Genomic DNA, 23841 nt, shown 5'->3' on the forward strand with positions numbered 1-23841 from the left:
TATGAGAGCACTGCATGAGAAAAATAGTGTGCACATAACATTGCTTTGTTTGTGAATTTGTTTTAGTGTTGACCTTCAGTGGACCGTGTCTGACCAAGCCTCAATTAGAGGATACTAAGTTAGTTAATTTCCCAACTCTATAAACTACATGGTATGTGCAAATGTAATATGAATGATTATAAACTTACGAAAATGCATAAATGCATATACACCCTATAAGTTCACTTGGCTCTACCATGCATTGGACTTATGAGCATTTATCTCAGAAGACTAATTTGTGCAGAAATAGGTAAAACTTATGCTGTGATCTGTGTTACAAAGTTTAGCAGTAAAGATATTTTTTGCAAAAGTGAGAACGAAGTAAATAATCTTAGAAAATGTCATTGTAATCCACAAGCGGTGCATCCGATCAGCTGGACGAGTCGTAAAACCTTTTGAAATGACAAAAACCGTAGCGCATGCAAAAAAAAAGCTATGTTCAAATGCAAAGCAGTGCATTTTCACTCACCGGTGCGCACACCCACATGGTGCATGGTTATTCCGTTTTCGTAGGTAGTCTCCGAGCTCCTTGCTGGCATTGAATTTTCACGCTGGCAGCCGGCGAAGCGCCGCAGCTGACGTGATTCACAGGCTTTAGACACGTTCGCTTTGTGGCAGCGGCATGTAAAATTTGGCGCACAAACTCGCATTGCTATATCAAAACTGATTTAAAACGGAGCTGCGTAACGCCGATCAAAGCAAACGACCGCGGCACCGCGGTACAATTTGAATGAAATAACCGACCGAAGCGCAATCGATGCCAATGGGCTGCTGCTTTTCGAGCGTCAATGTAATCTCAATACTTGTCCTCAAACAATCAAGCTCTTGTATTAACTCTAGAACTAACATAAAAACTGGTCCCTATTAGCTATATGCAAAATGACACGGTAACTAAGCTTTCAAGAATCTTCTGATACATTCTGAAATGAAATTTTTGGCCGCGTTGAGCGCCCCTAACACGGAAAATGCGAACTAACTTATCCGACCGCTAAAAGAGGAGTCAGTAGCTCCACTCTCCGCGCATATCGATGGAACCAGATGGAACTCGCCGCGGTTGATTTTTTCGCCCTCTGCGGCGATCGCTGGAACTTGAGACTTTCCGGGGCCGATGGCACGACTGCCATCTTAAGTGCGTACGGCTTTCGCAAGAAATAAATTGCTGCCACTGCAGTTCAGCGCTCTGTCTCCTCGCTTCTATTCCCTCCCGTCGCTTGCGCCGTTAAGCACTCTTTATCATTCTTGAGTCACCATTTTCACTCCAGCGTTTCATTAACACCTCTCTCTCTTTCTTCCCCCTCCCCTACTCTCTGTCGGCTTGGTCGGTGAGAAACGCCCGCGTAGCCCACTGGCGCGCATTGGGCCGGTGTAACGGAGCGTTGACTCCGCGGCCGGCCTTTCTGCGCGGAAGCGAAAGTGCTGCGTGGTGAAAGCTCGATCTCGTACGGCAAGATGTCGTCGGATGCCGAGCAAGAACTGCGTTCCAGCGACAGCCGATCGTCGAGCCCGCCTCTGGAAGCTCGCACGAACGGACACAGCGAGGGGAGCCCGTCGCGGCAAGACATGCGCTCGTCTCGCAGCCTCCTGGACACCTCGTACGCGCCCAAAGTTCTGCGCAAGACGAGTGACTGCCTGGTTAGCCAGGAGCCGCCGTCGCACTGCAACGAGTCCAAAGTGCTGGTGCTCTACAGTGGTGGTACCATCGGCATGGTTCGAGATTGCGAAGGAGGCGGTAAGTGCTCGATCCGGAAAGGGAGCCAATCACGTTCCAGAAACTCGATATGGATCGGTCCCAATCGCGATCAGAGCCTATCCGGATCGCCTATCCGGATCACGATCAACAGTCGTCGCTGCTGCTCGGTCCAAACTGAAGTCACTAGATTTTTCGATTGCTACTTTGTATGTTGCCCCCGTGATGTGTAATCCCCGAGGGCACAAGTAGATAAAACCAACGTCTAACATGTCATCGCATGTGCTGATCACTGATGCAACAATGTATCGTTATTTCTCATCTCTTCCTGCAGTTCTGCGGCCAATGCCTCAGGTAATGGAGAATCGGCTGCGCACCTTTCCTCAGTTGCACGACACGGAGTATTCGAGCACACGCTTTACGGACCCAAACAAGCCGCCCTTAGTACTGCCGTAAGTTTCACGCAGTCACATGTTCTCACGCTGGCCTCCTCATTGAGGATAGGAAAACATGCATGTACATATACATATATATACTGGTACAAATATCTAGGTCACAGTTGTGGCTGGCACGTCCCTTAGGAGAAAGATTCAAGGCTGAACACCATATGCTGTTTTCCATCTAAAAAGCAGCACAGTGAACTAAACTGTAGGTGTACTATGTATTGATAAAAAGAAGTGCAAACAGTGTGGCACCTACATACTTCGCATTTCTTTTCAAGCGGTTGTTAGCTGGCTGGTAATAAAAATAGTCATCTGTGGTACCATCACGGAGCATCTTTTTATTTCCACCAAGGTAAGAGCGCGATGGAAACAAATGCAAACAGCGGAGTGCTAAAAAGGCTGCATTGTTCGCATTTCTTTTGATCACTCAGGTACATAGGCGTATCTAATGGGGGGGGAGGGGGTCAAGGGGGGCGCTAGCCCCCCCCCCCCCCCCACTTTCGACAGTGGTCATTGTCGGCTGCAGACTGGGAAACTAACAAGTCAGGCAAAGTTTTACTTGAACGCTGCAGTAACGTAATTATAAAGTAAAATTGGTCCTATGATTCTGCTGTGACCACTGTCCTCCATATATCATTACCACGCACTGTAAGCTCTGTAGGCCTTGCGCTCGAGCATTGTAGAGAGGAGGCTATCGCTCAGCAGGGGCTATATAACATTACAGCAATCTGTCGTGATTTTATTTTGTTCTGCTTGGTCTGAAATTTAGTAATCAGCGACGTAAATACGGGCGGGAACCAATAAACGTTTTATAGCCCGATCAAACGCTCTCATTTTTCAGGAAATTTAGTTTCTTTGAAATCGAGTAGCATCGCCACTGCTCCATATCCAAGCTGCTGAGGGTTGATGAGTGTGCAGAAATGTCGAGCATTTTAGTTGTGCCGAGCCAGAAGAGCTAAAAAGGATTCCCACTTTAGTCTGCTTGACCTTGCTTATCATATGGTAGCCTACAGCGATCGCGGCGGCTTGTAACAAGGCAACTAGTGGACTGGAGCACACTGAGAAGCCCAGCTTTCAAGTTTGCCTCGTAACTTGATCTGCTTCACCAGGGAGATGATCAGCGTCCACGGTTTTTTGGACTAAAAAGGCTGCACACCTGCAAATGATTCTGTCAGTTGCTAATAATGTTTATTTTTCTTTCTACCTTTCTGTCAGCAACGAAGAGCCCACAGAGAGTTGTATACGTGCAAAAAGAGTTTTATACTACAACTGAAAGTGTCTCTTATACACATATGAATCCATCTCGTCCACTGCTATAAGTAGCAGCTGCCAATGTGATTGGCGGGCAGCTTTCTTGAATTGCGTTCAGAATGAGACACTGTCTGGCTATTCCAAAAAAATTTAGTTATTGTTCAGCACAGTAATACGCTGCTTATTGTGCACACTTCATTTTAACGCCGCGAGTTTTCACAGACTTGTGATTTCGCGTGACAAGGGAGGCAGTTTTATGGCACACCGAAAATTTTTGAAGAATAGCGAAGAACCGTATTGAAAATAGTTTATTATTATTATTTTTTAGGTAGTCGTACGTAAATGGTAATTATGCAGTGGATCACTTGCGCATCATTTGTTGCGTCGTGTTACGAGCAGATGCTGTGAGCATGACCCAGAAAATTTCGACCATTCATTAACAGCTAACGACCTATATGGAAGTAAACGATGCAGGGTAGTTTAACGTTATAATCGCCCACATTTTTTCGAAGAAATTTTGAGCTCACAGTTTACGTAGGCTGTTTACTTGGAGGAACCGGAGGGGAGGAGTAAAGGGCCACTTCACCGCTTTTCCGTCCACCCCCCACCCAAGCTGGGAAAAGTAGGAGGGCAAGGAACGACACCTCGTATATAAATTCGTAGTCATTTATAATCTTATAACTATACACAACCAGCTCAATATGGCTTCCTTAAGTATTAATCGACTGAACTTGGTCTTCTTCTTTAGAAAGGCTTTATATTAGAGGGCTCTAACAGTAAAGAAATTGGCACTCAGCTTATTCTGAAGACTTCTGCGAAGTACGTTGCTTTGTCAGCTACATGTTTTGTTTAATAAGCGAGAATTTAAAGTAGTAGAGTCATAGCATTGTTCTTTATACCCATTGTATTTACAACGCCAAACTGAGTCTGTGAAGTTTGCAGATGGCATGCTCAGATGAAGAATAGGTTAAATGTGGCTGTACTGTTTAAACTTGACGGTAATACTTCCAAAATGTTAATAAGCACTGCTGTGTTGTTGCGGTATGGGGCGGCCCAGCCTGCACAATATATATATATATGAGTCATTCTATATCAAGTGTACCAGGTAAATTTTACAGCGAAAGCTGTTATGAGATCATTTCAGCGGCCGTTTTTGGCGCCGTAGTTGTCCGCCGCCGCTGCCGCCGGTGTCCGTAACCACTATTGCTCGAAATAAGAAAAAAAAGGAAATAAGAAAAAAATTCCAGGATGGAACGAGGTTCGAACCTGGGCCCTCTGCATGGGAGCCCAGTATTCAACCTCTGAGTGATGCTGGTGCTTGAAACTGCTTTGCAAAGATACCGTATACGGGCTTCATGTCGGGAAGGAACCACATTAACATATGCATTGTAGCGTGGTAGAAGAGTAAAATAAGCACCAAGCGTCGCACAACGAGAATTCTGTAACCAGGCGTCACACAATGCGAATTGCGCAACGAGTAGGTTGTTGAACGCTTCCAACCCATTACAAAGGGCTCCGCCATAATGCTTCATCGAAATCAGGCACAGTATCAACAAAGCGCATAACGCCTTACATGCGTTTAGCAGGTACCACGGCTCTCCGCAGAATGACGAAAAATGGCATAGTGCCTGCTTCCCTACTTCTAAAAAATTACAATGACTTAAATCGTAGTGGGTTCCTTGCAAGTGCACTTGTATTGGGTGCCAAGGAAGCGCATAAGCGCATGATCCATTTCCTCGGGGTCTCAGTAAAGTTCTCCCCCCCCCCCTCTCTCTCCCACGTCAACGTATGTTATACAGCATGACGGGAGAGGGAAATAGCGACCGGGCGTCACCCAATGCAAATTGCATAACTGGTGGGCCATTTAAAGCTTCCAACCCATTGCAGAGGGCTGAGCCATAATTCTTCATCGTCATTAGTCGTTGCGTCAACAAAGTACACATAATGCCTTACAGACGTGTAGCTGGTGCCTTGCTTCTCCGCGGAATGACGAATAATGGCCGTAATGGCTTAGTAGGTGCTTCCCAACTTCACAAAATTTGTGATTTATGGCGTAGTGGGTACCTTGCTAGTGTACTTGTATTAGTAGCCCCAAGAGAGCTTACAACGGGCTCTAGAAACGCCGCTCTTCCAGCTTTCGCTGTCACTGCGCTGCGGTTTCAGCGCAGGCCTGGCGTTTTTTGACCATCTCCGATCATGCTGAAAAAAATTGGGCTGGTATGTGTGAATGTCAGAAGTAGTAATTGAGGCGTTACATCTTGGGAAAAAAAATCTGTGTTGCCGAGAGGGCGCTTCGAACTTGGGGCACGGAAGTGAAACTGTGTCGTACATAACAAATTATATAAAATTACTTGTTTGAGCCATTACTACGAAACAAGTTTTTTTCTTAATTTCAAGGCGCTGCTTTTTTATAGCTATGATAGTTTATTCATTTTTGTTTCAACTTTCATTATTTTTGGCCTTGACAAAAAGTCGCAAGATGCTGCATGTTTAGCGTTTCTTGGAAAGAGCATCGATTTTTCCGCGAGTAGTATATTCACATTGAGGGCTTTGTAGGTTCCTATAGTAAGTGATAAAATACTGCGGGATCAAAAGAAGAAGAAACGTTGCCACAATATTGTGACAAAGTTGGGAAAAGTGACGTTTTGACCCATATTGCAGCTTCATTTTCACAATGTAGTGGTTCAAGTAAAAATATGACATTTGCATCGTTGTGTAGTATGCTTTGTGGGTATGGCGTACAGGAAGTTTGAAAAGAGTAGTTTTCATGTTGAGCGAGAAAAATAATTTCTTAACTGAACAACCACAAGGTCGTACGAAGTTTTCCTTTGCCTCACCTTCACTGCATAGCACGTCGGTGCAGGATTCCAGTGGGGGCCTTTTCGCAGCAAATAATGCAAGTCATACAGCTGCTTGCCACTTATTTTAGTAATACTGCTGTATATAATGTGAAAAATGGCAATGGTGCTAAAATTATGGAACGGTACTACCCCCTTGGACCATCAAAGGGCAGGTAATATACTACCGCTTCATCGTCCAAAGGGGCAGAATTATAATGTAGTCAATGGACTGCAGAGCTGTTCTAGGGCATCCTGTTTGGCTTCTGATGATTAAGATACATGGTCTAACGTAATAATTAACGGCATAATTAAGCTAGAGTTTGCTTAAACAAGCTATAGCTTAGTTATGCCAGACGCTGTCTGATTGCACGTGCACAAGTACTAGGGACAAGATGAAAGACACTACGCCAGTGTCAGAGTTCTTCAGTCATACGAGTTGCGAAACTCCCGATAGGCATGCCATTGGCCGAAATTGCAGGAGTGTGCTGATTGTCGCGACATCTGTTGGCCATGAATCAAACTAATAAACGCTCGCATTGACGCCAGCGCTGCTTGCGGCGTTTAGCAACTTGTGAGAAGTGCTCGCAGGAGGCGGCGCGCTTTAATGTTTTGTATTGCCACTCCCAGATGGTGCGACAATCTGCTAACTCCCGCAGAATCGGCCAATGGCATGTCCGGGTTTCGGAATGCAGTTTCACAACTGGTATGACGGAAACACCCTGTGTCAATGTCACCCGAAAATGGCGTTCTAGAGGGGGCCTCTACCTGCAATAAAATGCATCACTTGGACATCTCTCAAAGGAAATTCTGCATGAATCTTATTTCTTTTTTAATTCGTGATTTTCAGCATATCTTTGCTTTAAGTTTGAGGCTTTAAATGAAGATTCTGCTTTCTGTGGTCAGCAGAATTTAGCTTTCTTTCTTGGGTGCAACAAATATTGTTTGTGTTACTTCTGCTGTGTTCTTAATCATGCAAAACCAACTAGCCCAATACCTCACTTTGTTACTTCAGCAGTTGTAATGATAAGCTTCCTGACTTTTTTCTTTAGTTATTTGTCATATCCACTTATTCATTATACTGATGCTTGATTGTGTTTTAGTAGCAAAGTTGAAGGTTGCGCTATGCAACAGCTTACACACGTGAAGATTGTTTCTTAGTTGTACACCTTTAGTGTATGCACGTCCTAATTACATAAGAAGGATGGCACTTAAAATGTGTTTAAAAGTGGCGCCTAACATAGTCGTAGAGCAACATCTGCTGATGTGGCCATGTATAATGATGTTCAAGGGAAGATTGTCTTCTTCAAGGATGTAGCTCATTAAAGTTTCTGTACAATTGTCATTCGATAAGGAGGTCATTCCTGAGGAGTTGTAAAATGTTTGTGCATATTATGAGGGCAATGAGGAACAAGAAATGTGCGTCTGGGTGGGCACAACAAAGTGCCATCATTATACGACTTGGTTGTCCGCACACACTCTGGAAGCGCGATAAGAAACTAAATCCTATGGTCAAGCAGGAAGGGAATGGACGCACATAACACTTGGCAACACATGATAAGGCAGCCACAGGTTTCTTTATGGTTGCTCCACGCTTGTGCTGATACGTCTGTCCTGTGCAGCTCTTGATACGTGCTTGACTGTTCCGCTGCGGCTGGCAGTTCTGTTTTGTTGAACACACGCTTGGGAGATCAGGCTACCTTATCACACATCTGAAAGTGAAACGGCATTTCTATCTGTACACACTGGCCCTGTAGTCTCTTTGGAGAGATATCTGAAAGAAGTGGTGCATGGAGCAAAGAAAAAAAGAACTCCCTTGGGCCTTATCTGCTGAAATTGCATTGCATGTTCTATATGTTCGCGAGCAAGATTTGTGAATGGAAACTCATTTCTGGTGTATACATGCCCCTATTACAAAATGTATTACTTGCTAGCCAGACTTTTTCGTGTGCTAAAGAGCGTCAACGAAATAAGAAAGCATGTTTCAGCCCCACGATGGAGGCCTTGTTCACAAAGAATCGTTGTGGGGCCGAAACATCTTTTTTATTTCAACGATTGGTTGGTGCTCATTATATCCCACCATGAATTTTTCCAACCAGGCAGGTTTCCGTTGAACCCTGAGTTTTGTGCGAGACACCTTATATGAACAGAAGTGTACTAGTAGGCAGCCCACCATGCCAACAGAGCTATAATGTCATTTGAAGCATATGGCTCGAAAGAGATAAGTAGCAAGAGCAGATCCGTGTTCAGCAACTCAGATGAGGCTCAAGTGTGTTCACTTAGCATTGTAATGCACATACTGTGTGGACTACTCGACTCTTGTCAACTCCATACTGCCTGGCAAGTGCTTTGGCTTTCTTGCAAGGCTCAGAAGGTTAATGGAGAATTCTGCTGAAGGTATGTCGACGTCCCTTAAATTGGCGGTTTTTTTAGAGAGGTGAGTTTTTATTTTTGATGTATTAAAGATGTACAGACATTCATAATTGTGGTGCTGGAAAAACATCACGTCTCTACTTGGTATCATTCAAGAGTTATGATCTTTTTCACTACTGCCCTCAAGCCAAAAATAACATGTTTGCAAAAGCTATTCTTGTTTTTTGGAACCTTAATTTCCAGGGTTTTTCTTTTTTTGGTGCAAAAGCTCATACTTTTAACCTACATTATTCAATGAAACATGTTTCATGCTTAGACGTTAACGTGTGTGTAAAGGGTGATGTTGGACTGATCGTCACGCTTGTTGTGCGTGCCGTGCGAAGAGGAAATGGACGCGGGGACGACGTGATAAACCACGCACAACGTTTATGACAGAACAACGGACAACTATCACAAAGCGTTAAGGAAAAGGAGGAACACAGAGACGGTCTAGTCAAGACAAGTAAAACAATGAACGCGAGTTCAAAAAACAAAGTTCGGGGATCTCACGGTGCGATGGTCGGCACGGCGGACGCTGAGGTGCAGAGGCAGGAGGCGGGCGACAGTTGACGAGTACCGGGGTGCGTCTCGATGTGCGACGCTGTGGCGACGATGAAGCTTGACGGCGTGGGTCCGACTACGAAAGCAGTCAACCCGCATCGGAGACGCGATGCTCCATGCAGGGATGGTCAGCCTGCTCAGAGGACAGCTTGCGCTCGAGTCGCGATGCTCGGCGCACCCGTGACCAATTGCCAGGCCACGCTCAATGCTGGGCTGAACAGCTGACTGTGACAGTTAGTTCGCGCTCGTCCTGTGTATACCTGTTCGTTTGTTTCGTGCGTCCTGCTTAATGTTTGAGCAGTGCGCTTCAAGTGTCGAGCTGTGACGCATGATAGTTCGCGCTCGTCCTGTGTGCGTTCTTTTCGTGCGTCCTTTGGGCTCGAGCAACGCGCTGGCAATTTCGAGCTGCTTTCCGTTCTTCGCGTTACATTACAATTTATTGCTATCGCATTAATTGCTTCGCCGTTGCAGCGAAACTGTAACTGTTTGGGTGGTAGGTTCATTGCACAGGCTCTGTATGCACCTGCAGTGCTGCCAAGCCATCCTTATTCCATATGGTAGGACCGGTAGTTATGACTGCTGGTGTGATCAGCATATTTTGGGTAATATTGGTAATTAAATCTTATTTAGTTTTAATTTTTTCTTCACATTTGAAGGGTATTTTAAAACTGCCCTTCTGAAGGCAAAGCAGTCAACTGTGGTATCAAAATTTTAAAAACATGCAAATTGTTTCATGCTATATATCTTTCACCAGTTGCCATTCTCTTGTGTGGAAACACTTGTTTTTCGGTCTTGCAGTTGTACCGGGGACCCCAATCGTGTCGTGTACACCATCTATGAATATGACCCACTGCTTGACTCATCCAATGCTACCATGGACGACTGGGTCCGTATTGCGCTTGATATTCGGGTGAGTCCCATCATCGCTAGTGTATAATAATAATAATAATATCTGGGGTTTAACGTCCCAAAGCATTGCTAGTGTATGACTCCATGCTCACGTTGAGTGACAAATCCTTGTTTATAAAAAAGTGATCAGATGTATCACTTCCAGTGAAAGGCATTAGTTTGACGATGCAGAAACCTGGCTGATGTGCCATAGTGTCAGTCCTTTAAAGAATTTCATCTTACTCCTGATTAGTGTCTCACCTTTTCTTCTTTAGGAGAATTAGCTTTTGCTCAGGGAAGTTTCGCCAGCTTTTTTCAAACTTTTTTGCATTGAACCTGCTGTAAATCTGATTAAGTAAATTTGTTAATGCTGAAACATGCTGCATAATTGTGGATACTGGTTTTTAACATTCTGCTAGTTGCATTTGATAAATTAGCAAAACTTTTGAGGAGCAAAGGGCCAGGTAGATAGGACCATGTTAGCAAAAAAAAAGAAAATCATTTATAGTTTGTTCAGTCCCAACAATGGACAGAACGAATCCAAATAACCTCTAGGGTGCAGACTTGCACATGACCTTCACCATGTCAGCCCTTCTGCATTGAAGCACAGCTGTTGGAGCTCTCTGTTAATTTGAGTCCTCGGACCATTTCCAATGAGAGACAAATTCCAAAAAAAGAACATAATGTTGACCTAGGTTTAAAGTGAGAGTGCTGATTATGACAGTGTTTATCCCTTTCAGACGCCACCTATGAAGAACTGTCTGTTGATACAACATTGTTTCAAGGCACACAATATTCTATTGGGACAAAAGTAATGTCATAATACACTAATTTATGTGTGTTATAGTAATTGCTCCTAATTAAGTTGTAATTAAGTATATCTTCATTCTGAAGTCATTTGTGCTTTGTTCTTGCATAAATAGAAGGAAATCTCAGGCTAGAAATATGGTGCAAATTCTTTTCCTGTTATGCCCATGTTGAGCAAAGAAAAATTATACTTTTGGCGCGGGGAGCGGCACGTCAAACGGCTTGTTGAGCATATTGGAACTTTAGCGCACACACACGAGGACACACAAGAAAGAACACACGGACCAGCGTTCTTTCTTGTGTGTCCTCGTGTGTGTGCGCTAAAGTTCCAATATGCAGCAAAACCAACTAGCCCGCCTTTCCGTATTATTACGGCTTGTTGAGCATAGTAGTGCCTTCAGCAAAGTGATCATATGCAACAGTACACTGCAAAATTAAGTTAAATGAAGGCATTTATTATGCAGGAGGTTCAATTCATCCAAAACTCACTGTATCGTGCTCTTTCTTAGCCCCTAGTCGATACAAATGGCAAAGACAAGTGGTGTACACAATTGTGTGCGTAGCGTCTCAATCTCAAAGGGTTATCGTCTGAATGCAGCAGATAATGTTTTACATTATGAAAGGAAGCCGCACGAAGGCAGTCTATCTGAAATGTAGAGTTTTAGATGGTATATGAATTCTGTAATCCACCAGCAAAGCCTAAAGCATGCTTTCATGAAATAGAACCACAGTAGAGAAAAGATTTGTATCCTAGGGTACGTCACACTGAGGCAGCTACGTCACCGGTGCTGCTGGCAGAGCATGGTACAGTCTCGCAGTGCTCGGTCTTTTTTTTCCTTAAACCCCTACAATCATCTCACCGTCAGCAAGATTAGCTGCACCAGAGAACACATGGGTGTGTGGCAGACTGTGTGACGAAAAATTAGCCATGGGACATGATGCTTTGCATGAGGAATAGCAGCGAAAATGTGCCACGTTTGTTGTGGCGTGTAGTGTGCGGACGGCAACGGTATTGGCTGATCTGTACAGTATTGTGTGTGGTGTACTGTGCGATCAATGATGCATCTTGCTTGCGAAAAGCGTGGTGCGTGTTGGGTTTAAAGGACCCCTGACAGCAAAATTTTTGTTGGTGACTTTTGTACTGTAATTTGTAGCTTTGGGTCTGGTAATCCCTAAGTTAAATCGTAAATGCTCTAGCGTATCGTATAACTAATTCTAGCGTAGTTAATTGTGACCATTTTAGCGTCACTTCAAAACGCCCGCCTAAAAACCACAAGAAACTAGCGACCCATGCGGGGAGCGTCAAAGACCACGTGCACTCAAGCTGTGGTGACGTAGAAAGCGCGGTTTTCAAATCGGGGCCCCAGCGCGCGGTAGAGATTGAAAGTATGTGGGTGCCTCGGTATGGGTTAAACCTGTTAAGCGCGTGACCCCTCACGAAAACTACCTCGAGAGCAGCCCGACAACAAAGCGAGAGGGGTGCGGAACAATAGGCCTCGCCAGTCGTCGTATTGTGCACGTGCGCCCCGCAAACCTTCTGTGACGTCCACAATACTCGCTTTACTCGTGGAACGTCACGCGGGGCCTCTATCTACGTCATACCAGGATGTCGCAAGGTGCAGCCAACTCAAGTGAGCACTCATGCTTACTTTAAAACCAAATTAAGATATCTTAAAGGCAACGTTCGTCGCTAATAATCGGTCAGATGTGCCCCCGTATACAGGAAAGTCAAACAACACAAACATCTCGAGGTTTCAATTTTGGTGTCAGGGGTCCTTTAATAGAGCGATGAAACTTGAGGATTTTATATTTTAGTAAAGGTAAAAATGAATTTGATGCGATGATGTGCAAGTGCATACATCTCTGTTGTACGTGCTGTGTGCAGAAAAAAAAACAAACGAATCTTGCACATAATTTCCAGGCAGACTGAGCTCCTAGCATGTTTTAGGATTGCCGGAGCTGCACCTCCACGGAAAAGGCGCTTGAGGTGCCGCGTTTTGTGGGACATCTCAATGAAAACATTTCTCGTTTTCCTTATTCTTACCTTGACGGTTCAATCTTTGTGAAGTGACAGTGCATATTACACGCTTGTGTATTAAGTCTAAAGCAGCAAGATAAGTTTGCAAATATGGCATCAGGCACAGCGAAGTAACTGCACAACAGGTGATTTAGTAAATTAAATGATGGCGTTTAACATCCTGAAACTGCTCAGCGGGTTATGAGGAACACCGTAGGGGAGAACTTGGCTTTAATATGGGATTTCTCGACCAATTGCACAGTAACGAGTGTCTTTGTTTTTTCATTCTTCTCCGATCGGAATTTTGCACCGTGGCTGGGAATCTAATTGTGACCTTGCGCTCAGCAGCTCAAAACCACGCTGCCGCCGATGCATTTAAAACTGCAGTGGATATGTCTCAACAAAAATTATAGCACGTCTATTCTCTGCAAATATTTCTCCAAACGCCAATCGTCTAGTAAAGTGTACATTGTTTCAGCACTGTGAAAATGTGCAGCGTTCACTTTCGAAGAGTCTACATACGTTTTTTTTGCGGCTGTATACTCATCTACGGCCGGCATTCTTACTCTGTCGCCGTATGTTGAGCTAACAGAATCGTGTATTAAATGCAAAAGGCTCTTCTTTTTTTCCGCCGGTAAAGAGGGGATGGTTAAATTCTAAGTTAATTTCTAATTGCTTGAGAAAATAGAAATCGAAGCAGTGCAGAGACAAGCAAGGCTACTCTGCAGAAAGACCTTTGTGCCAACCTGCTTTGAGGGTGTGGCACTTGCAGTGACAGTTTGCAAACAGGGATTGTGCTTGTTTTTTCATTCCCGCAGGCATATTACGAACAATTTGATGGCTTTGTTGTGCTGCACGGAACTGACACGATGGCTTACACAGCGTCTGCCCTGTCCTTCATGCTCGAGAACCTGGGCAAGTCTGTCATCATCACAGGTTCACAGGCACGTTCCTTGCAACACATTGTAATTCTACATGTCGCGCCAGTAAATTGCAAGCTCTTTTTCAGTGGCATTATTTTGTACTGTAGCATTTCAAAAATGAAGGCCAATTTAGGATGAGACCTGTGCGTAGGCAGAGGCAAGACTTAAAACTATTGTACCCAAATACTTGACTGTCACTCAGGTATCAATAGTTTTAACTACCTTTTCAGACTGGACTACGTATGCACTTACTGTGATAACAACGAAAAATTTCAACCTATAACTGCAGAACAAAATTTTTTACTTGTTTTTTTCTAAATTATTAAGAGTATCGAACAGTTTAACAAATGACTTGGCCAATGTATCAGATAATGATTAATTGTTCTCTGTGTTGTGAAATTGCTCGTAAATAACAACTGTGTGTGCTCAAAGTTTTGAAAATCTATTTGTTTAACCATGCTTGCATTTTCTATAAATAACATTAACGTTTATTGTACTATATCGGTATATGTGTGTGCAAAATGTTTTTTCTGTTTTTACCGGTCATGTTTTTGTTCCCCCACTATGTAATGCCTTTACGGCGTTGTAGGTACAGAGTAAAACCTCGTTAATTCCAGGTCACTGGGACCATTTAAAATCTTGTAATTATGCACGTTTTTTAGTTACACATACAAAAAGTGGGACCCAGGGAACTTTGGATTGCTTAACGTAATCGGAGATGCTGGTTTGCCATGCCAGGTACATCCGAGGGATTTCCAGCAATTCCCATATTGCTGTAAATGCGGGGAGCCCTTTGGAGTGATGATATTCCCAGGTGAAGCACTTCCTTTTCACTGCTGCCATCTGAATATTCCAGCCACTTCCACGCCGTGAAAACCATCAGACGGCGAAGCTATCGCCCCGTTTGTCAGGCATGACATTCTGCTCCTAAGTTTCGGAAAAGTTTTCAGTAAGGATTTCTTTGTTGTTTCTTCGTTCTTGGATCCCATGCAGGTATGAGCCACAGGTGATTGACAGTTTGTATCAAACCAGGAATGGCGAGGACGGACTTTCAAAAATTGTTACACGGTTGCATTTGGAGCTTGTGTCGCAGAAAATGCAGGGCAGCCAGTGGTAGCATTGTTGGTGAGGGGAAAAGTCAGAGAGATGGAAAGAATGAGAATCGTTGTTAGAACCAGAATTGAACCCAGGCACTTTGCGTGCCAGTCGTGTATTCTACCACAGAAGTACGCCAGTGCTTGAAACAGCTTACGAGGAAGACCCTATAATGCCGTCATATCGTGGCAACGTCAACTGTGGTTGCAGTGTTCGCCATCGGCTTTTATAACAATATAATAAACATTACATATTAACTCTTTATGTCTTGCCAAGCTATGGTCAACCAATGCTCAACCCGGACGAATACGGTGAAAACCACTTCTTATGATATGCGCATCATCGCACTGCGGCATGCACTTCATTTCAATAAAACTGACACCTGTGCTCTACTGTGAGTACCGTCGTCACGTCAGACTATAGGATACCCTTTGGGCGTCAGTGTAGTCGACATGCCTGATAAGCCCATGATCAATCCCGTAGCCAGGGGGGGGCAAGATCTAGGAGCCCCACCCCCCCCCATTAGTGCTTCTTTAAATAGGTACTTTCCTCAAAATAGGTGCTTACTTTAAATAGTCACGGCCTTCAGCAAATGCCCCCCCCCCCCCCCCAGAAAAAATTCCTCGCTGCAGGCGTGCCTATGCCTAACCCATAACTACTCAGCGTGGGCACCCATAACTACTCAAAATGCACAAAGAAGTCGATAGAAGTCATAACGCTTGGCTCAAATCAATGAAAAAATATTTGGTAAAGGCCACTACATGCCTACTGCTTTGCATGGCATTGACTTCCAGAATGAGTTGCATCTGCCGGATTTTTTACTGTTACGGCTGCACTGAAACGCAAGCGGCATGGCAAGCACTGCTGCGTTCCACCATGGCTGCATCCCCCTCCCTCCCTGCACGCGACCTGTTTTAACAAAGCCAGGATGACACCGGCGCAGGGTCTCCAAAGGCAGCTTCGCTGTAAAAAAAAAAGAAAAGAAAGCAGACTTGAGGTCATTTGAAACGCACCTGCAGAGAAGGCATGCTTCACTGCAACACAGCAGTGACACACGTGTAGGGTGTCAAGTACTCCTCGCATTGTCAGCGTCTAATGATGTGACCATTCACTGATTCTTTCTGGGAAAAAAAAAGACAATAAAGGCCAATCTGATGGAGTTTGCTATCTGTTCTGACTGGAAAACGTGATCATTGAAGTTTTCAAAGTTTGTGATTCAGGCAAGCACTCAGCCAGCAGCATCACTGCAAAAATTGCCGGAGCAACTGTAAATCGGAGGCCTGCATACATCGCGAATTCTATGAGACCACCCTTTATTATGTTGTATTTCCCAGACAGAATGGGTTTGCATCATGGTGCATTGGATACACTGCGGGTGTGCATTTGAGTTGTCCGTCAGGCGTGCTGTGGACTGTTCGTCTAACTTTTTATTGCGATAGCAATTATATGGACAGTCTCGGCTGATTTTTGTCCTCACCTTCGCCGTCATCATGCACCGTATATGTATATCTGTATATATATATATATATATATATACATATACATATATAAATGCCACAAAGAAAAATAATTCGGAAAAACTTTCCGACGCGCGGAATCGAACGGGCGACCTCTCGCTTCTCAGCGCGCGGCGTTAGACGGTTAGGCCACGAACAGCACCTTCTCTCAGCCTGCTAACGGCGAGCTATTTATATTAGGGGTGTGCGAATAACAAATTTTTCGAATACGAATCGAATACGAATATCCACCTTTGAATATCGAATCGAATATCGAATATCAAAGGAAAAATGCCTCCACAGTAACAATATTTTATTTAACATGTAGCTATTTGAAAAAAAAAACATTAACAGCCTGACTGGCAGCATAACAGACACTGCTATCTCCAGAACACAATGTCCAGGCTAGCACAATGCACATCACAACACAAGCAAATATCACGGCACAATGAAAGTAATGACTAGATGCTATCATAAAGAAATATGAGTTGCTCCACATGATCAGGCAGCAGGCGCTCCCTTCTAACAGAGACACCCCCCCCCCCCGACACTGAAAAGGCACGCTTGCTTGGAACAGAAGTGGCTGGTATAGGGAGGTACATGGGGCAAAGCTTTGCCAGACTGGGGTATCTGAAGGTGCCTACAGTCCGCCACCAGTCACATGGGTCACTGTCTTTCTTCAGAAGTGGTCCCGCATAGTGAACGAGTGGTAGTGCGGCACGTTACGGCCGCATAATATTGAAAATGATGGTTACATGATCACCAACAGTGCTGCACGTCAGAGATGCACCAGCAATAAATCATACGTATTGGGGCGCTCGTCGCAGGCAGATATCGTGCCTCCGTGTACTTACGATGTTTATCGCTCCTCTCGGCAACGTTTTTAGCTATACGAACGCAGCAGAAATGTGGAAGACGAGTTATTTTATGCATGGTAATCGAATCGCATATTCGAATTTTTCGAATATTCGAAGTTATCGAATATTCGAAACTTTTTGAATACACGACTTTCGAATCGAATACGAATATTCCGAATGTAATATTCGACGAATATTCGAAACTTTCGAATATTCGCACACCCCTAATTTATATACACCATTTACTTCAGCAGGCTTTCTTAGTCACCACATAGATGACGCGAAGTGCGCGCGTGGCGCTCTTTAAAGATCACCGCTCCACTCCTGCGAACGCCGTTGCTCTTCGCCCTACAGGGCGTGAACGCCTTCGTGCGCTTATCTCGAGGAAAGAAGGGGGCAGCTGGGGGGGTGGAGCGGGGGGTTGTATGTCTTATGCTTTTCTTATGCTTTCTCCGCGATGTCCGCACTGAAGTCACAGAGCGTACGAAGGGCACTTCGCTTGCTGCAGCGGCCGCATTTGCGAAAGGAGCGCGCTGTTCAAACAGAAATAAGTAACAACTATGACAGTTCGCGCTCATCCTCTGTGTACCTGTTCATTCATTTTGTGCGTCCTGCTTTATATTTGAGCAGTGCGCTTCAAGTGCCGAGCTGTGACGCATGATAGTTCGCGCTCGTCCTGTATGTGTTCTTTTCGTGCGTCCTTAGGGCTCGAGCGATGCGCTGGCAATTTCAAGCTGCTTTTCGTCCTTTGCGTTACATTCCAATTTATTGCTATCGCAGTCATTGCTTCGCCGTTGCGGCGAAACTGAAACTGTGACTTTTTTGCTGGCTTCACCTATCAATCATCAGCATTGCAGCATGGCATTGCCTTGTGTCTCCAAAGGGCCACTGTTTTCGTAAGCTTGTGACAAAATCACCAATTGCCACCCTGACTGCAGCTCCTGGCCCTTGCAGCACAAAACACTGCGTATCCTCAAATCTAAGTGCCCCGTTTTGAATTAATGGGCATTAATGCTGTCATAATGATGTTTGTTTCTTACACACTTGTTCACATTTTGAGCGGAGCCTTTTCTACAAATATATTGATGCACGTGTCTTTTTGCGATGTGAAAGGTTTTGCCACTAAATATATAGCGTGCAAGTATGACTGACCCCACCTCATTTTCCTTCGCCCTCCGTGATGGACTGACATAGCTCCTGTTGTGGGCTTACACATTCTTTCCGTGACGAGATATGAGAATCACTTGTCAAGCTGTCTTGTGTTTGCGACTGCAGTGTCAAGGCTTGTGAGAACATAGTCATGGCTGCATTTGAGACTGGTTGCTGGGCATGTAGGTAAACGCACTTAATTAGATCTTCATCTGTGGCTGTACTATTCTGCATGAGACACTCCTTTATATTGCACGCAACTTTTTTTTTACTTTTCTGGTGAACTTATCAGTGCTGTTTGGCACGCAGCCTCGGAATAATGTTTAAAAAAAAATAAGTGAAATACAAGCCACGTGTAAGTAGTTTGGTATGCAGTTGCACAATGACTCCAGACAGAAAAAAAATGTGACACACTTCATAGCAGACCCTTTCCTTTTCTTTTTTGCTAGAACTGACCGCTGGATGTTAAAGTGCATAGCTGAAATGCATTCCTTTACTAGTGTTCACCTTTTCACAGCATCAGGCCATTCTGTCGTGTGGTGTTTCTATTTTTTTATTTGGCAAGATTATGATTAAACAAACACACGGTGGAGCAAAAACATGGGACACATTGAAGGTTAGACATTGCTGCTTGCAAGCTGAATTTGTCCTCTTGTAATCTCATTTGGTTGCCTGACAAATAGTCTTGTCCTTTTGCACAGTGTTGCTACTTATCTCATAGTGTGTGCACTGTATTGGTGCATAGGCCAAACGTTGTGCGGTTGCATAAATAAGACGTTGTGTGTCAAAGGAAGGCTGTGTAAACCACAGGGAAGCTGGCATGTTGACATTTTGCATACTTGAATGCATATTAATTTCGAAAGCATTTGACCAGCAGGCTACAGTAGAACCCCGCTGATACGTTTTTGAAGGGACCGTAGGAAATAAACGTAAGAGACGGGAAACGTAAGAGCCGAAAAACAGGAAAAACGACAAAATATTTAGTGGTACACAATTTTATTTCAATGCTTATGAGCAGCACGAAAATTGGCGCGCTCAGCCGCGATCTAGTCGATGGATAGAAACACGGAGCTGGGGACGGCCTCATCCACAGAAATGTAATCAACGTATGTGATCTTTTTAACACCAACAGCTGTAGGCATGAAAGAACTAAGCACACGCAATCACGACCAGCGTGGCGAGTCCGACCGCGAACCGCGCGCACGACCATGCGAGCTCCAACCAGCTCAAACTCCTCCCGTCCTCCGACAAATAACGATGATGATGAGTCTACGCCAACACGATGGCAGAAGTGAATGCCAATCTCGAAGGCCTTGCTTTCGCAAGCAATTACGTCATAGACGCCATGTTTGTGCAATACAAATCTCAAAGGCTATGCTTTTGTCAATAGTAAATGCCAATCTCGAAGGCCTTGCTTTCGCGAGCAGTTGCGTCATAGACGGCATGTTTGCAATACGAATCTCGAAGGCCATGCTTTTGTTTGCATCAATTGAAAGATCCTGTTGCTTGCGCCTCTCATGCAGCTAATATTACGGGGCCAAGCTGCGTGAAAATGCACCATGGCCGCTCTCTTCGGTAGTCACTCGGTGGGCTCCGAGCGCACTTCGCGACGTATCATACGGGAACGGTCCGACAGTTACGACGTAACAGCGGGGTTTCCAATACATTGTATCCTATGGGAGCTATGCCGGGACCGGCGGAAAACGACGTAACAGCTGGGAAAACGCAGCAGTGAGGAACGTAACAGCGGGGTTCTACTGTAGGGTTTCCTGGTGGCATCATGTGCCCCGCACTTGATCTGCGTTGCAGCCTTCCCTGGCGCAACGTTGTCAGGTGACACCCTTCCTCGTCTTCTCTGTCGGCGTCTTGCTGTAATTCCACCAGCATTTGCATGAGTCAGGCATATTCAGTTTCTCCAAGCTAGGTTGTTTAGGCCACTGGGTGAGATACTCGGCTTCTGAGGGCGGGGCTATAGGTTCAAAACATGCCAGTGCTTTTCCTTTTGAATTTTTATTTTGGTTTATATGGTTATAGCAATTCATCTTACGTAACAGGCAGGTTCCCTTGTTGGGTCGGCATAGAATTGGGGTGGGCGAGATTGGCACTGAAAGGTGCCGTCAGCATTTGATCACGTGTGATAATACTTTGCTTCCATTGGATGATAATGCCGGACGCTCTCAGGATTTTTCACTTGCATATAATTATTTGACATTAATAACTCTGAAACCATAAATGCATTAAGAAGTGGTTGAATGACACACGTCCCCTTGATGTTTGCATGAACTTGGCGAGTATCGCACGGTGGGTGATCTTTTCTTAATGTCGCCATTGTATTACTATCCAAACCCTGGACCCAGTCTGCAGTGTGCAGTAAAGAGAGATTTGCTCTCACAGTGTAGTTGTGGTGCCAGACGCTATCATGCGATCATCTTCCCTCCTTGCCCTCTACTGTGCCGAATAAATTAAAAGCGTACCATTGCTGCCATACTCTCGTCTCGGCACGCGATGTCGTACCTCATGCCGAGAAAGCCTCGTGAATTGAGCCCCAAGTCAATGTATTGTACGAGGACCTGACGTGGTGTCCAGAGGCAGCTCAAACTTGTGGGCTTGTCAGTGTGTCTAAGCATAAATTATTTGTTGCTAATTGGCCAGTAGCTATGCTCCAAGTTACTCTGCGTTGCTTCGTCCAGATTCCAATTTTTGAACCGAGGAGTGACGGACGGGAGAACTTGCTCAACTCACTCATCATAGCTGGCAACTACGTCATTCCAGAGGTGAGATCCTTTTCGACATTTCTAACATTTCTTTTTTCTTCTTCTGGTCTCGTGGTATTTTCAGTTTGTTGCCATCAATGTGTGGCTTAGCCTGTGACAGCTATGATCACTGCTTTCTTTTTTCTGGCTCGACAGCTGTTCACGCTAAACAGCATGAGAAAACGTGTGGACAAGAAAGCAGGTGCATGGGACAAGTGGTGACTTTTAAATAATGGAAAGGCAGTTTCTTAGCGCTGGTGTAGACGAGGACACATAGGAAGAGACACCAGACAGATGGGCGCTACTCACAACAATAAAGAATGCGCGTGTGTGCCGTTGTTTGACAAAACCGTCATTGTTAGAAGGAGCAACTGCGAAGTCACCCGATTGATAATAGAAAGTGAGCAGATTGACTTTTACGGTAGATCTTGTATCAGCAAGGCTTTGCTAACATTGTCTGACAAAGAAATTAGTTTCCTGCGCAAACCATAAACCTTATCTGTTGTCTGATTCCGCTGTAGCGTAGCTTTGACGCGCTGGCAATTTCGAGCTGCTTTCCGTTCTTCGCGTTACATTCCAATTTGTTGCTATCGCATTCATTGCTCCGCCGTTGCGGCGAAACTGTGACTTTTTTAATTTACTTTGTTATATCGAGGTTTCAGTGTCCCCTTCAGGTGTAGTGTCCACATATGTGGATGCAACTTGCCATTTCTGTTGACCAGTGGCCAAGAAAGATGGAAATACCGTGCGCATTGGAGGGATTGAACCTCCCACATAACCGTTGCATGACTAGAGCTGATCACTTTTGTGAAGGCACTACAATGTTGGATGCACCACGTTTTCAGGAGCTATGCTGGAAGGATAATTTTTCTTTGCAAAAAATGAATACAGCCATTAACAAATTGTGTGTGCATTTTGAGCCTGAGATTTGATTATTGTTATGGAAAAATGGAGCATGACTGACTGCCAAATAAATGCATCTTTAATTACAAGTTAATTACTATTAAGTACTGAAACTTGCACAAAACAACTCATCACATCATTTTATTTTTTGAAATGTAATACCAAGTTCTTTGCAATAACGTTGTGTAAATCTGAAGCATTTGCCGACTGTTGATCATAATTTATGCCTGAAGGGGATATGCATGTGTGGAAAGTGTTACACAGTACCATTTCCACCGAAAGTAAAGAAGAAAAACCTAATTGCTTAGGCCTGGACAGGGACGCAGACTGTGTCTTCCTACGTTCAGTATATAGGGGTTACTTTGTAACGAACCGATCCGCGCGTGCGAAACTGCCCCGTCTTTGAATCACACTGCGCACTAGAGGAGTGTAGTTACTCGTTACTAGCGCTACGCAGCAGCCCTAACAGTCAGAGCTGGACCCCTAACCCGTGGTTCGCGTTGTGTCGCGACCACGGCGGGTTTCAGGCCAGTGGTAACAGAGACGAGTTCTTTGCCTGACACAGTTTATTGTGCCAGAGGCGCCACCAACGTAACAAAAATACAGATAACAGCGAAGCGGCAGAGAAGTTTCGCACGACAACGTCAAAACAACACAATGGGAAGCACACGAGAGCGATAAGGCTCGTACTCACCTCTCGTGGCTTGGCAGTCCGGCCCTGAGGCGGTAAGTCGCCCACAAAAGGCCGGGCGTTGCGCGGGGGGGATGGCGGCTGGGTGGCTCCCGACTCGATCGAGCTGTGCTCGTCACCGCTCCCCGAGTCGAAAGGCCAAGAGCTCCCCAAGAAAGCGGCGCGCGTTCCTTGGGGTCTGGAGAAGAGTCTCTCCAGAAAAGGGCAAGGAGGGAAAACGGGGCATCTCGACTTCGGCGAGGGAGCAGGGCACGAAGGGCTGCGGGAGCGGCACAGTGCCCTCTCCCACGCAACCCCTCTCTCCACTGCGCGTACAAACGTAGCGCGAAGCCGAGGCGCCGCCACGTTTAAGACAATGGGTTGGGTGTGCAACCCCACAAGCTGCACTTGCACAGTCATGAATGCCAACCAGCCAACTCCTTTCCTGCTCGGCAGCTGACCAGAGGTGTACGTGTGCCTGTTAACCGACCGGCACTAGCAATCCTCTGCAGCAGTCTTTATACCCACGCTGTGGCGGAGGTAAGGGCCTACACAGATCGTAGCCTTTCAATATGAATATCTGTACACCATCATGTGCCAAGTTCGGGTACTCCTCTACCCTTTAGAAAAATTGTGTCAGCACTGGAAATTGAACTCGGTACCTGCCGTGTGTGAGGTGGCTGCTCTTACATTTTGCCACTGCAGTGTCAAGAACGACCTGCCCTGTTAAGAAACATGGGACCCAGTGTTTCATTGAGCTTAGAACAGTTTGTAGACTGTATAAAATGTTGTGTCCAGAATTTCCTTGTCTTGCTGAGCGTGCTAGGTAGGCCAGACAGAAGTGCTTGCGTGAAAATGCCAATAATGTCTGAAATGGAAAGGAAGGCTCTCTGCATATTGGCACGCATGGTGGCGTATCGCATTTATTTGTGAGATCAAGCACGAGTGAGCATGTGCAATCAACAACACAGCTCAGATGGCTAGGAAAAGATCTGTGAGGAAACGCTGCCCAACAGTGAACCCAGTTATTTAAAAGGTCATCCCTGTTAATAA

The 23841-nt window shown here is 45.0% G+C and overlaps 1 protein-coding gene across 1 annotated transcript in view; it reads left to right on the forward strand.

The window, feature by feature from the left end:
• The first annotated feature begins 1351 nt into the window (after window positions 1-1351).
• LOC119375531 (L-asparaginase) overlaps window positions 1352-23841 on the forward strand; it is a 42138-nt gene continuing 19648 nt past the window's right edge. Inside the window, exons 1-5 of the mRNA XM_037645726.2 lie at window positions 1352-1768; window positions 2061-2178; window positions 10029-10140; window positions 13761-13886; window positions 21153-21236. Of these exons, the coding sequence (XP_037501654.1) occupies window positions 1489-1768; window positions 2061-2178; window positions 10029-10140; window positions 13761-13886; window positions 21153-21236 (720 nt within the window). The 5' untranslated portion in view covers window positions 1352-1488. The remainder of the gene's footprint in view (window positions 1769-2060; window positions 2179-10028; window positions 10141-13760; window positions 13887-21152; window positions 21237-23841) is intronic.

The sequence above is a fragment of the Rhipicephalus sanguineus genome, chromosome 11 (assembly GCF_013339695.2).
Source record: "Rhipicephalus sanguineus isolate Rsan-2018 chromosome 11, BIME_Rsan_1.4, whole genome shotgun sequence".
NCBI classification, from domain to species: domain Eukaryota; kingdom Metazoa; phylum Arthropoda; class Arachnida; order Ixodida; family Ixodidae; genus Rhipicephalus; species Rhipicephalus sanguineus.